The sequence below is a fragment of the Entelurus aequoreus genome, linkage group LG07, assembly GCF_033978785.1.
Source record: "Entelurus aequoreus isolate RoL-2023_Sb linkage group LG07, RoL_Eaeq_v1.1, whole genome shotgun sequence".
Taxonomy (NCBI): domain Eukaryota; kingdom Metazoa; phylum Chordata; class Actinopteri; order Syngnathiformes; family Syngnathidae; genus Entelurus; species Entelurus aequoreus.
The window spans coordinates 24,225,277-24,246,156 of NC_084737.1; the positions used below are offsets into that span (position 1 = coordinate 24,225,277).

The 20,880-nt window shown below is 40.7% G+C and overlaps 1 protein-coding gene across 1 annotated transcript in view; it reads left to right on the plus strand.

Annotated features, from left to right (window-relative positions):
- The window catches only part of LOC133653551 (zinc finger protein 260-like), a 107,300-nt gene extending 95,669 nt beyond the window's left edge, over positions 1–11,631 (plus strand). The window contains exon 4 of the mRNA XM_062052960.1: positions 9,540–11,631. Coding sequence (XP_061908944.1) covers positions 9,540–10,564 — 1,025 coding nt within the window. The 3' untranslated portion in view covers positions 10,565–11,631. The remainder of the gene's footprint in view (positions 1–9,539) is intronic.
- Positions 11,632–20,880: the final 9,249 nt, after the last annotated feature.

Here is a 20,880-nt window from a genome sequence, read left to right on the forward strand (position 1 = left end):
TGGCGACTTGTCCAGGGTTTACCCCGCCTTCCGCCCGAATGCAGCTGAGATAGGCTCCAGCACCCCCCGCGACTCCGACAGGGACATGCGGTATATAAATGGATGGATGGATCATTTGTTGTCGTGCTTTTTTGTGTAGACACCATGAAAACATACATTTAGAATGAATCGTTCATGACTTGCCCATCACTATGACTCATTGGCCCCGCCCCTAAGTGACGCAAGCGTGGAGGATATGCGCTTTGCAGCAAAGTCCTCCTTTACTCCACACACGCTACTAAGCCTCGGCACATCTCCTCACATCGCTACTAACTACACTTTATTCATCCTCCGTGTCAGGATGAATTCCACTCGTCTCAGTCAACTTTGGAGATTATTAGGCCCGTTTAGCTTGCTAGTTGTTTTAGCGTGCTAGTTAGCTTAGCGTGCTAATTAGCTTAGCTTGTTAGCTGCTAACAAAGAGACGCGGATTCGATCAACACATCGCTTAGTTAAGATCAATTGTGAGTGTAAAGTATTGTGATTGTGTGAAAATGTGCGAAAGAACGATGGCAGAGTACAAAGAGGAACTTTCTCGAACAAAAGAAGAGAACAAGAGACTACGTCAACTACTGGAGGCTGTTTTCAAGAAACCTCAAGTTGTGTTACACAGAACAGGTTTGTTTACTTCTTACTCTCACATGTTTACTAACTTTATATTTCATCATTAACATGAAAATGACATGTTTGTTTACTTCTTACTCTCACATGTTTACTAACTTTTTATTTCATCATTAACATGAACATGACGTGTTAGATACATTTTGATTAATAGGTGTACTCAGACACATGATTGTTATTGTGTTATTAATGTGATTATCAGACAGCAGTCATTTTCATTATATAATGTTCAAATATAGGTGATTTGGCCCACTTATAATTAGAATAACAAAAATAATGTTGTTTTTCATCAGATATGTACAAGTGTTGTATATGTTGATGGGAGCCGTGCTTTGGAAATGATGTGTACCGCTTTCAGAGATCACATTTAGTTCCACTTCAAACATTCACATGTTCCACAAGGAGATGAGATGGTATAACGTGAACAGTTCTGGAACTTTCTAACTCGGGGGAAAAACGTGATCTCGTTGGAAACGCAATGTATTGGGTATTACAAAATGGTGGCTGCCAATGTAGTTTACAATGTCACTACGTCAGTAGTTGTCAAACTTTTTTCAACAAGTACCACCTCAGAAAATACTTGGATTTCCAAGTGCCACCATCATGAACAGCATTAAAATACAGTAGCATAGAAGGCCTTAATTATTCATAAAAAACAAGGAAGACACGTTATTTAACAAGTATATTTAATAGTGTTGGTTACTGTAACATTCCTAGGGATGATGCTCAAAACCGGTTTTCCCGGTTGTTCGATAAGAAAAGAATCGAGTCCTCGGACTCGAATCCCTTTTTGAGAACCGGTACCCATTATCGAGACCACTATAGTAAAGAAAAAGAGTTGGTTCTTTATTCGAATCCCTGGGAAAGAATCCCGTCCCGACAAGAAATGCCCCGTAGGACATCACAAGAAATTACGTCACGTAGCTCAGTCATTTGTCACGGTGGGGTGCAGCGTGCTGCGGTTCGTTCTCCCGGGACGCAAAACTGACGGCTCTGGATGAAAGCGTGCAGGTAGGAGATGATTTATTTCTCATAAATCATACACATTACAACAGACAGGAACGAAACAAAAGGAAAGCGTGCCGTTCGCACGAGAAGCTAAAGCAAAAATTTACTTAGCACAGGAATACTAGAAGCTAAGGTAACTTAGCACAAGAATCATGCGCTCAAAAACCAGAATGCCAACATAACTGTTGCAAATGTAAACAATGAAGCCACGACGAGTGACATTTTTGCACAATAACTCAGATATGGTAATACTATAGTAGCGAGCAGTAGTGAATGTGAAGTGATTTGTTAAACCGAATATTGTGTGTTTTTTTCCTTATACAACAACCTATCTGGACTCGATAAGAGAATCAATAAGGAGTCGGTTCGATAAGAGGATTCGATAATAGGCTCAAACTCAATAATTTCTTATCAAACATCATCCCTAAACATTACACACAGTTTGAACAGTAACACTGTGTTTGCATGTAGGAAAATAAAACACTGTACTTAAATAATACGCAGTGCGCACCAGATAGATTCTGGTGCGCACCAGTTAGTTTCTAGGATGCAGCTTCCTCAGTTGACCTCTGACCTGGTCCACATAGATGACTAATGTCTGCTAGAGGTGGTGGAGGAGGAGGGTACAGCCATGGCTGGGGGGGAGGCATGTTGAGGGGAGAAGAAGAAGGGGTGGCTGCGATGAGGAGTTGGGGGTGGGGAGGACACGTGCTGGTTGAACCGGTTGAAGAAGTTATTCAACTCATTGGCCCTCTCTATTGTCCCCCCTACTGCTCTGGTCTTTGTTTTGTGGCCTGTGATGGTTTTTACACCTTCCCAGACCTCCCTCATGTTGTTCTGCTGCAGCTTCTTCCTGTAGCTGTCCTTAAGGCCTACTGAAATGAGATTTTCATATTTAAACGGGGATAGCAGATCCATTCTATGTGTCATACTTGATCATTTCGCGATATTGCCATATTTTTGCTGAAAGGATTTAGTAGAGAACATCGACGATAAAGGTCGCAACTTTTGGTCGCTGATAAAAAAAAGCCTTGCCTGTATCGGAAGTAGCGTGACGTCACAGGTTGAAGAGCTCCTCACATCTGCACATTGTTTACACCAGCAGCGAGAGCGATTCGGACCGAGAAAGCGACGATTACCCCATTAATTTGAGCGAGGATGAAAGATTCGTGGATGAGGAAAGTGACAGTGAAGGATTAGAGTGCAGTGCAGGACGCCAGGGTGTATCTTTTTTTCGCTCTGACCGTAACTTAGGTACAAGGGCTCATTGGATTCCACACTTTCTCCTTTTTCTATTGTGGATCACAGATTTGTATTTTAAACCACCTCGGATACTATATCCTCTTGAAAATGAGAGTTGAGAATGCGAAATGGACATTCACAGTGACTTTTATCTCCACGACAATACATCGGTGAAGCACTTTAGCTTCGGGGCTAACGTGATAGCATCGTGCTTTACTGCGGATAGAAACAGGAGAAACATGCCCCTGACTGGAAGGATAGACAGAAGATCAACAATACTATTATTACTTCTACTATCAGGAGACACCGAACCAAACCCTGGACCTGTAACCACATGGTTAATGCTGTACAGCCTGGCGAAGCCTAGCAATGCTGTTGCTAACGACGCCATTGAAGTTAACTTAGCTACGGGACCTCGACAGAGCTATGCTAAAAACATTAGCTCTCCACCTACGCCAGCCCTCATGTGCTCATCACCACCCGTGCTCACCTGCGTTCCAGCGATCGACGGCGCGACGAAGGACTTCACCCGATCATCGGTGCGGTCGGCGGCTTGCGTCGGATAGCGCGTCTGCTATCCGACTCAAAGTCCTCCTGGTTGTGTTGCTGTAGCCAGCCGCTAATACACCGATCCCACCTACAGCTTTCTTCTTTGCTGTCTCCATTGTTCATTAAACAAATTGCAAAAGATTCACCAACACAGATGTCCAGAATACTGTGGAATTTTGCGATGAAAACACACGACTTAAGCTGGCCACCGTGCTATGCCAAAATGTCTGCTTCAACCCGTGACGTCACGCGCAAACGTCATCATACCGAGACGTTTTCAGTCGGATATTTCCCGGGAAATTTAAAATTGCACTTTATAAGTTAACCCGGCCGTATTGGCATGTGTTGTAATGTTAAGATTTCATCATTGATATATAAACTATCAGACTGCGTGGTCGGTAGTAGTGGGTTTCAGTAGGCCTTTAGCCTTCCTCACGCGTCGTTTCACCTCCCGCTGTGCTGCTCTCATTGCCTCCCTGTCTCCACTCCTGAAGGCAGCTTTCTTCTTGTTGAGGACAGCTTTAACCTCCTGTGTTACCCAGGGTTTGTTATTAGGGTAGCACCGAACAGTCTTAGCAGGGCAGGTCGTGTCTACGATGAAGTTGAGGTAATCCGAAAGAAAGTGAGTCAGACCATCAATGTCCTCTCCATGTGGAAACTGTGTACCATTTGTCTGTCACAGAATGACATCACACTTAGACATTCAGTGACAGTTTTCCAGTGTTTATCAGTGATTTTTCTTTAGTTATTTAGAATTTTGGTACAGTAAAGACCTTTTAAACAAAGTGTTTGCTAGTGAAATTTTCTGAAATTTGTAGGTATATTCTTGCTATCGTTTACATTTCAGAATGCATATTATTGTGTTTTAGAGAAATGCTTTGACATTTTTGTCAGGTTCAAACACCGATGACATTTATTAGACAAGACAAGAAGCAAAGAAATCAAACAGAGACAGGATTCAATTAAGCTCATGAGGAGAAACGTCTGGGCTGCAACTTTGGACAGTTTCCCACCACGCTCTGACGATGGAATTCCACGCGTCCTCTTTTATTTGGGCCTGTTCTGATTACATATCTGCAGCTGTTTCTAAAGGGGGGGGGGTCGTAAACAGCTGTTGCACTCGGTCATAAACAGTTCAAAGAAAGGTGCCTGGAGCTGCGTCAGGTCTGCTCCCTCTCCGCTTTGTAGATCTCGGGTCAGGACAAGGTCTTCCTGTGGCTGTCAATAGATCAAAGAAACCAACACCTCCATGTCGCATCCCATCGCACACAGTGGAGTTTTACAAGCCTTTTGCTTGATAAGATGAAAGACAGCTTTTGTCTTTTCGCAGGGGACCTGAACTCAATGGAACACAAAGTTGTGTGATAACTTATATACAATTATTCTGACAATTTTGTTATTATTGTTAATATTATCTGGAATCAATTTTTGGCAGCAGAAAAGTGGCAATTTGGGTAGTTTTTAGCTCTAAAAAGGGTATTTCAACAAGTAAACAGTACAGTAGGTACTTGATTTATATACTGTATATGTAATGCCCATAAGGGTATTCTAGTAGAATATGCAGAGATAAAATGTGTCAATATCAAAATATATCTTAAAATACATTTTTGGCAGCAACAAAGTGGCCATTTGGGTAGATATTTGCTCTCAAAAGGGTATTTCAACAAGTAAACAGTACAGTAGGTACTTCATTTTGATATCTGTAATGCTCATAAGGGTATTCTAGTAAAATACGCTTGTGTAAATATGCGATGTGTAAATATCAAAATATTACATCAAATCACTTTTTGTCAGGCAATATTACATTTAATGACAATTTTACATAAATGAATACATCCAAACACATTGTACATATTTATTATGTGCAGGAAGAAATAACAGTTACATTTGTGTGTATCTTCCAAAGAAGAAAGAGGTTTTATCACATCAACATGGGACTAACAACACTCCTTTAAATCTCATCAATACCACAGAAGAGGAAAGCTGTCCTTTTCCGCGCACGATAAAGTCTTAAATAATGTCAAACACGTAGCGATACAATAACCAGGAAGATAAAGTGTTTGTCTTACACCTAGTAATCCGCTGTGGACAGACCAAGCCAAAAATGCAGGTTCAGCGAGCTCTGCGCGCCCCCGCGAAGGAAATACATTTTTGGCAGCAATCACATTTTTCCACAACACCCCTAAAGGGACATGGAGGAAAGTCCTAGTTGGAAATACAGCCGAATTAACTCCTGAACTGGCATTTTCACACAGACCTCAAACCATGCGCACGCATCCAATGCTTTCTGGTGCGCACCAGAAACATATACAAAAACAAATTGTCCCCATGTCCCTTTAGGGACTCCGTAAAAAATAAGTAAGTGGCTTTTAAAAAAAAAAAAAATAAACATTTAAAAAATAAATCACATGATGGGAGTCAGTGGCGCCCCCTTACGTCATTCATTGCAATGACAGAACAGTGAAAGTGATTGAAATTGTGGCCATAATACTCCCTGATTTTTTAAATCTACCCCTTGTTCATGTTTATATTATTGTTCCCTTTTACTCCTATGTCGGCTAGTTTTTATACAAAACATTAATAAAATATTCAAATATCACAGAATGTGACGTTTCAAAAGCACCATTGTAAAAACAATTGTAAGTCCAGGAAGTGACGTGGTCTTCCGGTATTTTTGTCATTACATGATGCCTTTATTTGTCTTTTTACATTTTGACAGAGGGAGGTATATTTAAAAAATTATGTATTTATGTTTTTAAGTTATGTACATGTATGTGTACATGTAGATGCTGTACCGGGACAGATCCATTAAAGGCCTACTGAAACCCACTACTACCGACCACGCAGTCTGATAGTTTATACTGTATATCAATGATGAAATCTTAACATTGCAACACATGCCAATACGGCCGGGTTAGCTTACTAAAGTGCAATTTTAAATTCCGCGCCGAAATATCCTGCTGAAAACGTTTCGGTATGATGACGCCTGCGCGTGACGTCACGGATTGTAGATGGCATTTTTGGACAGCATGGTGGCCAGCTATTAAGTCGTCTGTTTTCATCGCAAAATTCCACAGTATTCTGGACATCTGTGTTGGTGAATCTTTTGCAATTTGTTCAATGAACAATGGAGACAGCAAAGAAGAAAGCTGTAGGTGGGAAGCTGTGTATTGCGGCCCGCTGCAGCAACACAAACACGTAGCCGGTGTTTCATTGTTTACATTCCCGAAATATGACAGTCAAGCGCTACCATTGGCCTGTGGAGAACTGGGACAACAGAGACTCTTACCAGGAGGACTTTGAGTTGGATACGCAGACGCGGTACCGTGAGTACGCAGCTGCGTCTTCCAAACATTTGATCGCTTGCCCGTACGTGCGTACCGCTATGTGCATGTCACGTACGTAACTTTGGGGAAATATATGTGCTGTATGAACTTTTGGGAGGTGAACAGTACTTTGGGCTGTGGGATTGAGTGTGTTGTGCAGGTGTTTGAGTTGTATTGGCAGGTTATATGGACGGGAGGGGGGAGGTGTTTGTTATGCGGGATTAATTTGTGGCATATTAAATATAAGCCTGGTTGTGTTGTGGCTAATAGAGTATATATATGTCTTGTGTTTATTTACTGTTTTAGTCATTCCCAGCTGAATATCAGGTCCCACACGCCTCTCACAGCATCTTCCCTATCTGAATCGCTCCCACTACCCTTTAGTCCTTCACTCTCACTTTCTTCATCCACAAATCTTTCATCCTCGCTCAAATTAATGGGGAAATCGTCGCTTTCTCGGTCCGAACCGCTCTCGCTGCTTGTGGCCATGATTGTAAACAATGTGCAGATGTGAGGAGCTCCACAACTGGTGACGTCACGCGCATATCGTCTGCTACTTCCGGTACAGGCAAGGCTTTTTTATCAGCGACCAAAAGTTGCGAACTTTATCGTCGATGTTCTCTACTAAATCCTTTCAGCAAAAATATGGCAATATCTGAAATTATCAAGTATGACACATAGAATGGACCTGCTATCCCCGTTTAAATAAGAAAATCGCATTTCAGTTGGCCTTTAAGAGTTTCAGCAGATATATGTCCCATAGGAATGAACTATACACAATAAATCATTGACAAAATGATGTGTCACATGAATGGTTTTTGAAGTAACATTTTTGTGACATGAAAAAAACACAATACATGTAAATAAATCATGGCGTTTACTTTTTGATATTAATATAAAACTCAAAGTAGTTTGGCTAATGAAGATGAAGTCTAATAAACAAGCTTTGTTCTTCTCCAACAACGTCTCCTTCAGTGCAACAGTTTGGCCAACAAAAATAAAGACTAGTGACACCGCTCACATCAAATACACAATCTTCACAGCCAGCGTTCAATTCAATGAGATGACAAAACATTTGAGCTAGTATTGATGTTAATTGAACACTGATACCGTTTGCAGTTAAATAAAGGAGAAGTGAACATCCCAGCAGGAAAGGTGTAAAACAGTACTTGCAACACGGTGCCTCCCTGTTTAAAGTGTCACCTTTATTGTTAGTTTTGAAGCCCAAATACCTCCATTTTGTACTTCACACCCTCATTATTAACCAGTAGAATTGTAGTTTTTTGCCTTTCTTCGTCTTCAAGATGTTATTGCTTGTATGCACTTTGTGTGTGCGCCTCGACCCTGTAGTCACTCAGATGAAAGAGCGGAAGCGGTACTTTTCAAAGGTGGTATCGTACCGATTTCAACTGATTGTAATGTATATAATGTAATGTATGGTGGCCAAACAGCTCAATTTTTGTTTCATCTGACATCACATGGACAAAGATAAGACCTTCTGGAGGAAAGTTCTGTGGTCAGATAAAGTAAAAATGTAGCTGTTTGGCCACAATACCCAGCAATATGTTTGGAGGAGAAAAGGTGAGACCTTTAATCCCAGGAACACCAACCCTACTGTCAAGCATGGTGGTGGTCGTATTATGCTCTCTGCCTGTTTTGCTGCCAATGGAACTGGTGCTTTAAAAGGGACAATAAAAAAGGAGATTACCTCCAAATTCTTCAGGACAACCTAAAATCATCAGCTAGAATTAAGGTTTCAGAATGGCCTTCCCAAAGTCGTGTGGAAAATGCTGAAGAAACAAGTCTATGTCAGAAAACCAAAACATTTTGCTGAACTGCACCAATTTTGTCAAGAAGAGTGGTCAAAAATTAAAGCAGAAGCTTGTGGATGGCTACCAAAAGCATCTTATTGCAGTGAAACTTGCCAAGGGACATGTAAGCAAGTATCAACATTGCTGTATGTATACTTTTGACCCAGCATATTTGGTCACATTTTCAGTAGACCCATAATAAATTCATAAAAGAAGCAAACTTCATCAATGTTTTTAGTGACCAACAAGTATGTGCTCCAATCACTCTCACAAAAAAAAAAGAGTTGTAGAAATGATTGGAAACTCAAGACAGCCATGACATTATGTTATTTCCAAGTGTATGTAAACTTTTGATCGCGACTGTATATATGCATGTGTATATGTATATATATCCATCCATCCATCCATTTTCTACCGCTTATCCCTTTCGGAGTCGCGGGGGGTGCTGGAGCCTATCTCAGCTACAATCGGGGGGAAGACGGGGTATCTATATATATATATACTGTATACGTATTTATGTATACAGTATATGTTCAGTTTAACAGTCCAGTTGTGATTGATTGAATGCCCTGAGAATTATACTGGACATTCTTTTGTAATTGTCACAAAATAACGTGTAGTATTTTGTTAATTTCTTGCCAAAAATATTTTTATTTTATAGATATTTTCAAAGCAGAATATTGTCCTTAGGGCCCTCTGGCACCTCATGGGGGACCTGTAAAAGCTGTGCCTCTTAAGACCCCACTGTTGGCTTTGTACGCTCATGTTACTTCTCATCTAGTCAAAGTTGATGCTAATCGACCTGTTTCTTCTCCTTTTTACTGAATGTGAAAGCAAAAGTGAGTCCACAAATAACCGAATCGTAAAGCAGAATCGAAAATGAAATTGGTAAAATCTTATCTATTTCGATCCCAGCATGTGTTTGTCTTCTTGTGTCCTGCAGACGTCTGTGAAAAATATCGTCCTCCTGAGCAGCAGGAGGGGTCCTCCAGTATGGAGCAGAAGAGGTCACAGCACCTCCACGTGAAAGAAGAGGAGCCACAGCCCCCCCACTTTAAAGATGAAGAAAAACAGCGGCTGTCCCCCCATTTCATAGAGGAAGACAAAGGACACCTCATTAGTGTGAAGAGTGAAGATGATGAGGTCAAAGGTGAGAGTGAGGAGAAGAGAGAGGCGGAGCCTCCAAGCAGCAGCTCAACTCAACACATGACAACAGAAGCTGATGGTGACCACTGTGGAGGATCACAAGCAGACAAGCTCTTAGCTCCACTATCTGATAGTGAGGACACAACGTCACACTCTCCTGACACTGATGATGAAGACTTTAAAGATGATAAGACATGTCACACTGACAACACACACTTCACATGTTCTCACTGTGACAAAACTTTTAAAGACCAGCGTAATCTGAAGAGACACATGAGTACACACACCGGAGAGAAACCTTTTTCCTGCTCAGAATGTGGTAGAGATTTTAGACTAAAACACATGCTGAAAGTACACATGAGAACACACACTGGAGAAAAACCTTTTTTATGTTCAATCTGCGGTAAAGATTTTACTCAAAAACACCATTTGAAAATACACATGAGAATACACACGGGAAAAAAACCTTTTTCGTGTTCAATTTGCGGTAAAGATTTTACTCATAGGCACTATTTGAAAATACACATGAGAATACACACTGGAGAAAAACCTTTTTCCTGCTCAGAATGTGGTAAAAGTTTTGTAATAAATCAAAGTTTAAAAGTACATATGAGAACACATACTGGAGAAAAACCTTTTTCATGTTCAATCTGCGGTAAAGATTTTACTCAAAAGGAGCATTTTAAAGCACACATGAGAATACACACTGGAGAAAAACCTTTTCAATGTTCAATCTGCGGTAAAGATTTTACTCGAAGGGACCATTTCAAAACACACATGAGAATACACACTGGAGAAAAAACTTTTTCCTGCTCAGAATGAGATAAATGTTTTGTAATAAATCGAAGTTTAAAAGTACACATGAGAACACACACTGGTGAAAAACCTTTTATATGTTCAATATGTGGTAAAAGTTATATAGAAAGAAAGCAATTAAAATCACACATGATAACACACTCTGGTGAAAAACCATACTCCTGTTCAAGCTGCAGCAAAAGCTTTGGTCACCTAAACACTCTTACAGCACACATGAGAACACACACAGGAGAGAAAGTGTTGAGTTGCAGTGTGTGTGGAGAAAGATTATCTTATAAGTACCAGTGTAAGAAACACAAGTGTGCTGGTGAGAACAGCAGCAGCAAATGTAGATGCAGGATTAGCCCTTTGAGACACTTGTGATTTAGGGCTATATAAATAAACATTGATTGATTGATTGATTTGAAATAAACTGTCAAAACTTGGTTAACGTTGACTTTCTAACAACATCAGCACATATAACATGTGTGACATCATTGTTGTGTGTAACACAATCTTGTTATATTGATTCCAACATTTATAGATTAGACACTTCAGATTAGTGCTTTTATTTCAGTCAAGTACATGAGTTAATATACACATTTGTGTACTTTAAAATGAACAGAACAATTTCACTGAAAAGGTGAAAATAAACAGTACATAAAATATGTTACATACAATAAGCATTTTATGTGTAGATATTCATAATTCACTTTTATACTTATTCATAATAGTGTTTTATATATGATTTTTGAAATAATGAAGGGTTACATATTTTATTTTCTAATTCTAGATGATTCCATAGATGAACTCATTTATATGATGTACATATTTGTTTTACATTTGTTCATACCTTTGCTTTTGAGTACTCATAAATCCCTCTTAGTTCATATTTACTGGTTCACATCTGAAACATCTTCTGGACCACTTCTGGAAGCATATTATTATTTACTTTATACATCATTTGAACAATTGTCTTTTATACAATTTTCAATTTTGTGACTTTATGAATCGTTTGTTGGGTCTCTATAATCCATTGTATTAATTATCTGTATTACTCTCTTTTGTAATAAGAATATTGTTGTGTGATTGTTTTATATGTATGTCCCCAGACCTTTATGCAATGAACAACGTATGCTTCAACTAAAGTTGGGTACAATAAATGTAGTTAATATTTGTGGGTATTTATTTTATTCTATTTATTATCGCAGTCAATTTTTTAAATGTTTTCTTTATATGACTTAAATGTAGTTTCCAGCTTATTTCATCATCTAGACTAACTCAGCCTGAAGGATGTGAGTAATGTTGAGATGTATTGGAGATGCCTTGGTTTGTTTGGATGTTGTCAACCTGTCAATTGTTCTATTTTAAAATGTTGTCAGATTTCGCGAGAGAAACAAGCAACCAGCTCTATTACTTCTTCTTACTGGCAGTTTGCAGCCATGACTTGAAAGGTTCATACTGCCACCTACCGGACTGTAGAATGTAGTGTGGGCCATAGGACAGAAGGAAGAAATCCAGTTAAGAACCTGTGGAGGGCAGCAATACACCTAAGATGCTGTAAATAGAAAGAAGAAGAAGGAGGAGGAAAAAGCAAGATGGCGTTTGGGGGAGAAAGTCTAAACGTGGGCATTATAGTTCTGTATTTGTAATCAGTGCATACATGTGCACATTTATGTCGTTTAATAAACACCCTCAATAATTGTTTGTATCCGGATACATTAGTCTGAGCGCATTTTGACGCTTCTTCTCTTGTTAGCTAGCTTAGTCTGTTAGCTGCTAACAAAGACGTGACACATTCGTACAACTACGCGCGGACAATAGGCTGACCATGAGTCCTCTTTTCCCCGGACATGTCCTCTTTTGCGGGGGTGTCCGGGCGGGGTTTCTTAAATGCCTCAAATGTCCGGCATTTTGAATTAGGGTTGCGTGTATTTTCAATGTACGTTCAGGGTTAAAGGCCTACTGAAATGATTTTTTTTTATTTAAACGGGAATAGCAGATCCATTCTATGTGTCATACTTGATCATTTCGCGATATTGCCATATTTTTGCTGAAAGGATTTAATAGAGAAAATCGACGATAAAGTTCGCAACTTTTGCTCGCTGATTAAAAAAAGCCTTGCCTGTACCGGAAGTAGCGTGACGTCACAGGAGCTAGTATTCCTCACAATTCCCCATTGTTTACAATGGAGCGAGAGAGATTCGGACCGAGAAAGTGATGATTACCCCATTAATTTGAGCGAGGATGAAAGATTCGTAGATGAGGAACGTTACAGTGAAGGACTTGAGAGACAGTGATGGACGTATCTTTTTTCGCTCTGACCGTAACTTAGGTACAAGCTGGCTCATTGGATTCCACACTCTCCTTTTTTTATTGTGGATCACGGATTTGTATTTTAAACCACCTCGGATACTATATCCTCTTGAAAATGAGAGTCGAGAATGCAAAATGGACATTCAGTGCCTTTTATCTCCACGACAATACATCGGCGAAATGCTTTAGCTACGAGCTAACGTGATAGCATCGTGCTTTAACTGCATATAGAAACAAAAAAATAAACCTCTGACTGGAAGGATAGATAGAAAATCAACAATACTATTAAACCGTGGACATGTAAATACACGGTTAATGCTTTCCAGGCTGGCGAAGGTTAACAATGCTGTGCTAACGACGCCATTGAAGCTAACTTAGCAACGGGACCTCACAGAGCTATGCTAAAAACATTAGCTCTCCACCTACGCCAGCCAGCCCTCATCTACTCTTCAACACCCGTGCTCACCTGCGTTCCAGCGATCGGCAGAAGGACGAAGGACTTCACCCGATGCGTTTGGCGGCCCGGAGACGTAGGAAGTCAAGGTGAGGTCGGCGGCTAGCGCTCCAACAAAGTCCTCCTGGTTGTGTTGCTGTAGTCCGCTGCTAATACACAGATCCCACCTACAACTGTCTTCTTTGCAGCCTTCATTGTTCATTAAACAAATTGCAAAAGATGTCCAAAATACTGTGGAATTATGAAATGAAAACAGAGCTTTTTGTATAGGATTCTACGGGTACCATAACTTCCGTTACTCTGACTTCGTCACGCGCATACGTCATCATACCGCGACGTTTCAGCCGGATATTTCCCGGGAAGTTTTAAAAGTCACTTTATAAGTTAACCCAGCCGTATTGGCATGTGTTGCAATGTTAAGATTTCATCATTGATATATAAATTATCAGACTGCGTGGTAGGTAGTAAAGGCCTACTGAAATGAATTTTTTTATTTAAACGGGAATAGCAGATCCATTCTATGTGTCATACTTGATCATTTCGCGATATTGCCATATTTTTGCTGAAAGGATTTAGTATAGAACAACGACGAAAAAGCCTTGCCTATACCGGAAGTAGCGTGACGTCACAGGAGGAAGGATTCCTCACATTTCCCTATTGTTTACAATGAAGCGAGAGAGATTCGGACCGAGAAAGCGACGATTACCCCATTAATTTGAGCGAGGATGAAAGATTTGTGGATGAGGAACGTTAGAGTGAAGGACTAGAGAGGCAGTGCAGGGTGTATCTTTTTTCGCTCTGACCGTAACTTAGGTACAAGGGTTCATTGGATTCCACACTCTCTCCTTTTTCTATTGTGGATCACGGATTTGTATTTTAAACCACCTCGGATACTATATCCTCTTGAAAATGAGAGTCGAGAACGCGAAATGGACATTCACAGTGACTTTTATCTCCACGACAATACATCGTTGAAGCTCTTTAGCTACGGAGCTAACGTGATAGCATCAGGCTCAAATGCAGATAGAAACAAAATTTAAAAAAAACCCTGACTGTAAGGATAGACAGAAGATCAACAATACTATTATACCATGAACATGTAAATACACGGTTAATAATTTCCAGCTTGGCGAAGCTTAACAATTGAAGCTAATTTAGCTACGGAGCGGCGGCGGCGGGCCTTGTAGCTTTCGACGACACCCCAGCCGCCATCAGAGTCGGCAAGAAACATATATTTCCCCAAAGTTACGTACGTGACATGCACATAGTGACACGCACGTACGGGCAAGCGATCAATTGTTTGGAAGCCAAAGCTGTACTCACGGTAGTGCGTCTGCTATCCAGCTCAAACACAACACAACCTCCTGGTATTGGTGTTGCTGTAGTCCGCCGCTAATACACCGATCGCACCTACAACTTTCTTATTTGCAGTCTCCATTGTCCATTAAACAAATTGCAAAAGATTCACCAACACAGATGTCCAGAATACTGTGGAATTGTTCGATGAAAACAGAGCAGTTTGTATGGTGACACATTGGGTCCGAATACTTCCGTTGCCGTCGTGACGTCACACGCATACGTCATCATACCGAGACGTTTTCAGCCGGATATTTCCCGGGAAATTTAAAATTGCACTTTATAAGTTAACCCGGCCGTATTGGCATGTGTTGCAATGTTAAGATTTCATCATTGATATATAAACTATCAGACTGCGTGGTCGGTAGTAGTGGGTTTCAGTAGGCCTTTAAGTTAAGAAGGGGTTAAAAAAAAAAACTGAAGGTGCGTGCACGTAGCAACATTCGTGAGGGAGGGGCAGAGACACAGAGCGAGAGAGCTAGGGAGTGGAGAGAGACATGAAAACAAAAAATGCCTAAACGTAAATGAAACTTCACGGATGATTTGCGGTAAAGGTATTCGTGTTTTCGTCCCGGCCGTGACACATGGAAAGCAGAATGCACTGTGTGCAAAGCAAGAACATATGTATCTGTGGCAAATAAAGGGGCCAACGATCTACAAGCCCATATCGACACTACAAAGCACAAAACAGCTGTGCAGGGCGAGAGCTCGTCTGCTGTTTTTTGTTTAAATTTAATTAACTTGTTTTGAGGCATTATTTATGTTTACATTATACACAAGAGATTATTTTGAATATTTCTACCTCTGCACTTTTTTTTCCAAAACTGTGAATGTTACAGAATATAAGTGTGACTTATTTTGTTATACTGTCAACCAGTGTTGGTGTTAACGCACTTTTTGTGTCTTTTTAACGCATTGAAATCAGAAAGGACGCAGATTATTAATTTTTTTAAACATTTTTTTACCATTTGTGGCCCACAGCTAATGTTTTAAAGGCCTACTGAAATTAATTGTTTTTATTTAAACGGGGATAGCAGATCCATTCTATGTGTCATACTTGATCATTTTGCGATATTGCCATATTTTTGCTGAAAGGATTTAGTATAGAACAACGTCGATAAAGTTTGCAACTTTTGGTCTCTGATTAAAAAAAAACTTGCCCCTACCGGAAGTAGCGTGATGTTGTCAGTTGTTCACTCCCTCATATTTTCCTATTGTTTTCAACGCAGCTAGAGCTATTCGGACCGTGAAAGTGACGATTACTCCATTAATTTGAGCGAGGATGAAAGATTCGTGGACGAGGAACGTTAGAGTGACGGACTAGAATGCAGTGAAATACATTTTTTTTTTCGCTCTGACCGTAACTTAGGTACAAGCTGTCTCATTGGATTCCACACTCTCTCCTTTTTCTATTGTGGATAACGGATTTGTATTTTAAACCACCTCGGATACTATATCCTCTTGAAAATGAGAGTCGAGAACGCGAAATGGACATTACAGTGCCTTTTATCTCCACGACAATACATCGACGAAGCTCTTTAGCATCTTTAGCATGAGCTAACGTGATAGCATCTGTCTCAAATGCAGATAGAAACAAAATAAATGAATCCCTGACTGGAAGGATAGACAAAAGATCGACAATACTATTAAACCATGTACATGTAACTACAAGGTTAATAGATCTCAGCCTGGCAAAGCTTAACAATGCTGTTGCTAACGACGCTTTAGGCTAACTTAGCAACCGGAGCTCACAGAGCTATGATAAAAACATTAGCGCTCCACCTACGCCAGCCAGCCCTCATCTGCTTTGCTCAGCAACACCCGTGCTCACCTGCGTTCCAACGATTGACGGCGTGACGAAGGACTTCACCAGATCATCCGTGCGGTGGGTCTGCTAGCATCGGCTAGGCGTCTGCTAGCATCGGCTAGGCGTCTGCTAGCATCGGCTAGGCGTCTTCTAGCATCGGCTAGGCGTCTGCTATCCGAGTAAGTGGTCCTTGTGTTGCTACAGCCACCTACAACGTTCTTCTTTGCAGCCTCCATTGTTCATTAAACAAATTGCAAAAGATTCACCAACACAGATGTCCAGAATACTGTGGAATTATGAAATGAAAACAGAGCTTTTTTGTATTGTATTCAATGAAGAAGGCATACCTCTGTTCCTCGGGCTACGTCACGCGCATACGTCATCCTTCGAAGGCTTTTTCAACCGGAAGTGTGGCGGGAAATTTAAAATTGCACTTTATAAGTTAACCCGGCCGTATTGGCATATGTTGCAATGTTAAGATTTCATCATTGATATATAAACTATCAGACTGCGTGGTCGGTAGTAGTGGGTTTCAGTAGGCCTTTATAGGCCCACGGCACATTCTAAAAATACTATCCAAATTAACAAAAACATAACAAAAGTGAAATAAAAAAGCCTAAAGGTGAAATGTAATTTAGAAAAAGTTGCAATGTTGACTAATAAAACAAAGCTGTTTTTTTTCTTTTAAACGGTCATTGCTCAAAACATAATATTGAATCAAAATCAATGTTATTATGAATTATTGACCTATCAAAGGTTCCGATTACTTCACATCAAATATTCCACTTTGAAAAATATTTTTGGTGGAAGATTTTGCATATTTTGTGTGTTTGCCATTAAAAACATAGTTTTGTTTGACAAAAAAGGGCGGAAAACAAACAAACAAAAAAAACAACATAAAAAAAACTAAAACGTTTTGGAATGAGGAATAGATCCGAAGTTGATGTAGACTCCAGAGATTTAAGCGTTAAATATAAAATGTATGTATGCCCTGGCACACCATTATCATCATTTCATGACCCAAGCAAAACACTTTTTACACCTTTATACTGAAATAAATACACCTACAACTTACTAAATAAAAACATAGAAAAAACTAGCAGCAGTGGTAAAGTTTAGATTCATGAAGGAAAGAAGAAAGTGAATGAATGTTTATAACTGAATGCATATGTATACACATTTGTTTTCTTTTGTATTATCTTTTTTAATGAATTAAGTAACGTTTATGACAACCTTTTTCCAAAACACAATATAGAATGTGAGATACAACAGGATAATGCATACATTTGTCATTTGTTTTCAAAATGCTTACAAAAAAGTGGGACCCCAAAAATTTACTGTGGGACCCCATTTTTATGACTTGATGGGGTCCCTGGGACCCCATTTTGAAAATTCCTAGCGCCAACACTGCTGTCAACAGAGGAGAAAAAACGCTTTATTTAAAAAAAGATATTATTTATAAAGCAAGTTCGAGTATCATTGGCAAATTTTCACCTAGTCCCGGCCTTGGCGTGCTGCCCGCCTTGGCACGCATATATGTGTCCTCTTTTTGGGATTTCAGAATATGGTCAGCCTAGCGGATAAAGTACACACAATTAGTGATCAACACACATTGCTAAGCAGAGATAAAAAGTGAGTGTAAAGTGTTGTGATTGTGTGAAAATGTACGAAAGAACGATAGCAGAGTACGAGGAGGACCTTTGTCCAACAAAAGAGGAGAAGAAGCGACAACATCAACTAGGACGCTGTTTTCAAGAAACATCAAGTTGTGTTACACAGAACAGGTTTGTTTACTTCTTACTGTCACATGTTTACTAACTTTATAATTATTTATTTCCGCCATTCTTAAATATGTTGTATGTAAGAATGTGGGTGTTGTTGATGCACGTAAGTCTGGTACTTGCAACCACATGGTTGCTTAGCTACCTGTAAAATTGAGTTACTTATCAATCAATCAGTGTTTACTTATATAGCTCTAAATAACGAGTGTCTCAAAGGGCTGCACAAGCCACAACGACATCCTCGGCTCAGATCCCACATCAGGGCAAGAAAAAACTCAACCCAGTGGGATGACAATGAGAAACCTTGGAGGGGACTGCAGATGTCCAGTCCATAGTGGATCTGGCATTATAGTGTGAGAGTCCAGTCCATAGTGGATCTAGCATAATAGTGTGACAGTCCAGTCCATAGTGGATCTAGCATAATAGTGTGAGAGTCCAGTCCATAGTGGATCTAGCATAATAGTGTGAGAGTCCAGTCCATTGTGGATCTAGCATAATAGTGTGAGAGTCCAGTCCATAGTGGATCTAACATATTAGGGTGAAGAGTCCAGTCTATAGTGGATCTAGCATAATAGTGGGAGAGTCCAGTCCATAGTGGATCTAACATAATAGTGTGAGAGTCCAGTCCATAAGGGATCTAGCATAATAGTGTGAGAGTCCAGTCCATAGTGGTTCTAACATAATAGTGTGAGAGTCCAGTCCATAGTGGCTCTAACATAAAAGTGTGAGAGTCCAGTCCATAAGGGATCTAGCATAATAGTGTGAGAGTCCAGTCCATAGTGGATCTAGCATAATCGTGTGAGAGTCCAGTCCATAGTGGATCTAGCATAATAGTGTGAGAGTCCAGTCCATTGTGGATCTAGCATAATAGTGTGAGAGTCCAGTCCATAGTGGATCCAACATATTAGTGTGAAGAGTCCAGTCTATTGTGGATCTAGCATAACAGTGTGAGTGTCCAGTCAATAGTGGATCTAGTTAATAGTGTGAGAGTCCAGTCCATAGTGGATTTAACATAACAGTGTGAGAGTCCAGTCCATAGTGGATCTAGCATAATAGTGTGAGAGTCCAGTCCATAGTGGATCTAGCATAGCAGTGTGAGAGTCCAGTCTATAGTGGATCTAGCATAATAGTTTGAGACTCCAGTCCATAGTGGATCTAGCATAATAGTGTGAGAGTCCAGTCTATTGTGGATCTAGCATAATAGTGTGAGAGTCCAGTCAATAGTGGATCTAGTTAATAGTGTGAGAGTCCAGTCCATGGTGGATTTAACATAATAGTGTGAGAGTCCAGTCCATAGTGGATCTAGTATAATAGTGTGAGAGTCCAGTCCATAGTGGATCTAGCATAGCAGTGTGAGAGTCCAGTCCATAGTGGATCTAGCATAATAGTGTGAGAGTCCAGTCCATAGTGGATCTAGCATAACAGTGCGAGAGTCCAGTCCATAGTGGATCTAGCATAATAGTGTGAGAGTCCAGTCCATAGTGGATCTAGCATAATAGTGTGAGAGCCCAGTCCATAGTGGATCTAGCATAACAGTGTGAGAGTCCAGTCCATAGTGGATCTAGCATAATAGTATGAGAGTCAAGTCCATAATGGATCTAGCATAATAGTTTGAGACTCCAGTCCATAGTGGATCTAGCATAATAGTGTGAGAGTCCAGTCCATAGTGGATCTAGCATAATAGTGTGAGAGTCCAGTCTATTGTGGATCTAGCATAATAGTGTGAGAGTCCAGTCAATAGCGGATCTAGTTAATAGTGTGAGAGTCCAGTCCATAGTGGATTTAGCATAATAGTGTGAGAGTTCAGTCCATAGTGGATCTAGCTGCTAGATCCACTATGGACTGGACTCTCACACTATTATGCTAGATTCTAGCATAATAGTGTGAGAGTCCAGTCCATAGTGGATCTAGCATAATAATGTGAGAGTTCAGTCCTGTTCTGTGGTCTAAAGGAACCAAACAGGTGGTGCTTATCGAGCTGACAGTACCTTGGGAAGAGAGGATGGAGGAGGCGTACGAACGCAAACTCAAGAAATACCAAATCCTCATCCTCAAGAGCCAGCAAAATGGATGCAAGGCCTTGAACCTACCGGTGGAGGTGGGCTGTAGAGGCTTTGTGGGGCGGTCGCTCTGGAGAGCCCTCGGACTGCTAGGGATCGAGGGGCTGGCTAGGAAGCGGCTGGTAGCCAACACCATTAAAAGGGCAGTGGAAGCATCACGCTGGATTTGGATACAAAGAAAGGTGCGGTGGCAGAGCCGACCTACTGAAGGACTAGGGACATAGAATTGGGTGGCACTCAGCAGGGGTAGAGCCAGGACGCTGGATCTGCCGTCGAGCCCCTCCGAGCGTCATGGGCTTAATTCGACGAAACGTTAATGACGGGGATGCCCATTTGAGAACCTTCTGATGCCAACCAAATCATGTCCAGTTGAGGTATGCGGTCAAGCTTAGTCTTGGCTCAGGGAGGAGGACGTCCCTGCCATGCAGAGTACCGCCGGTGCCTTGATGGAAGGAGAGATGAAGAGAGCGAGGCCACAGGCTCACAGATGGTGCAGAGGCGAGTACCTGTAAAGGTGAGCCAGTTGCGATACCCTTATCGTATTTTGCATATATAAATATTTAACAATG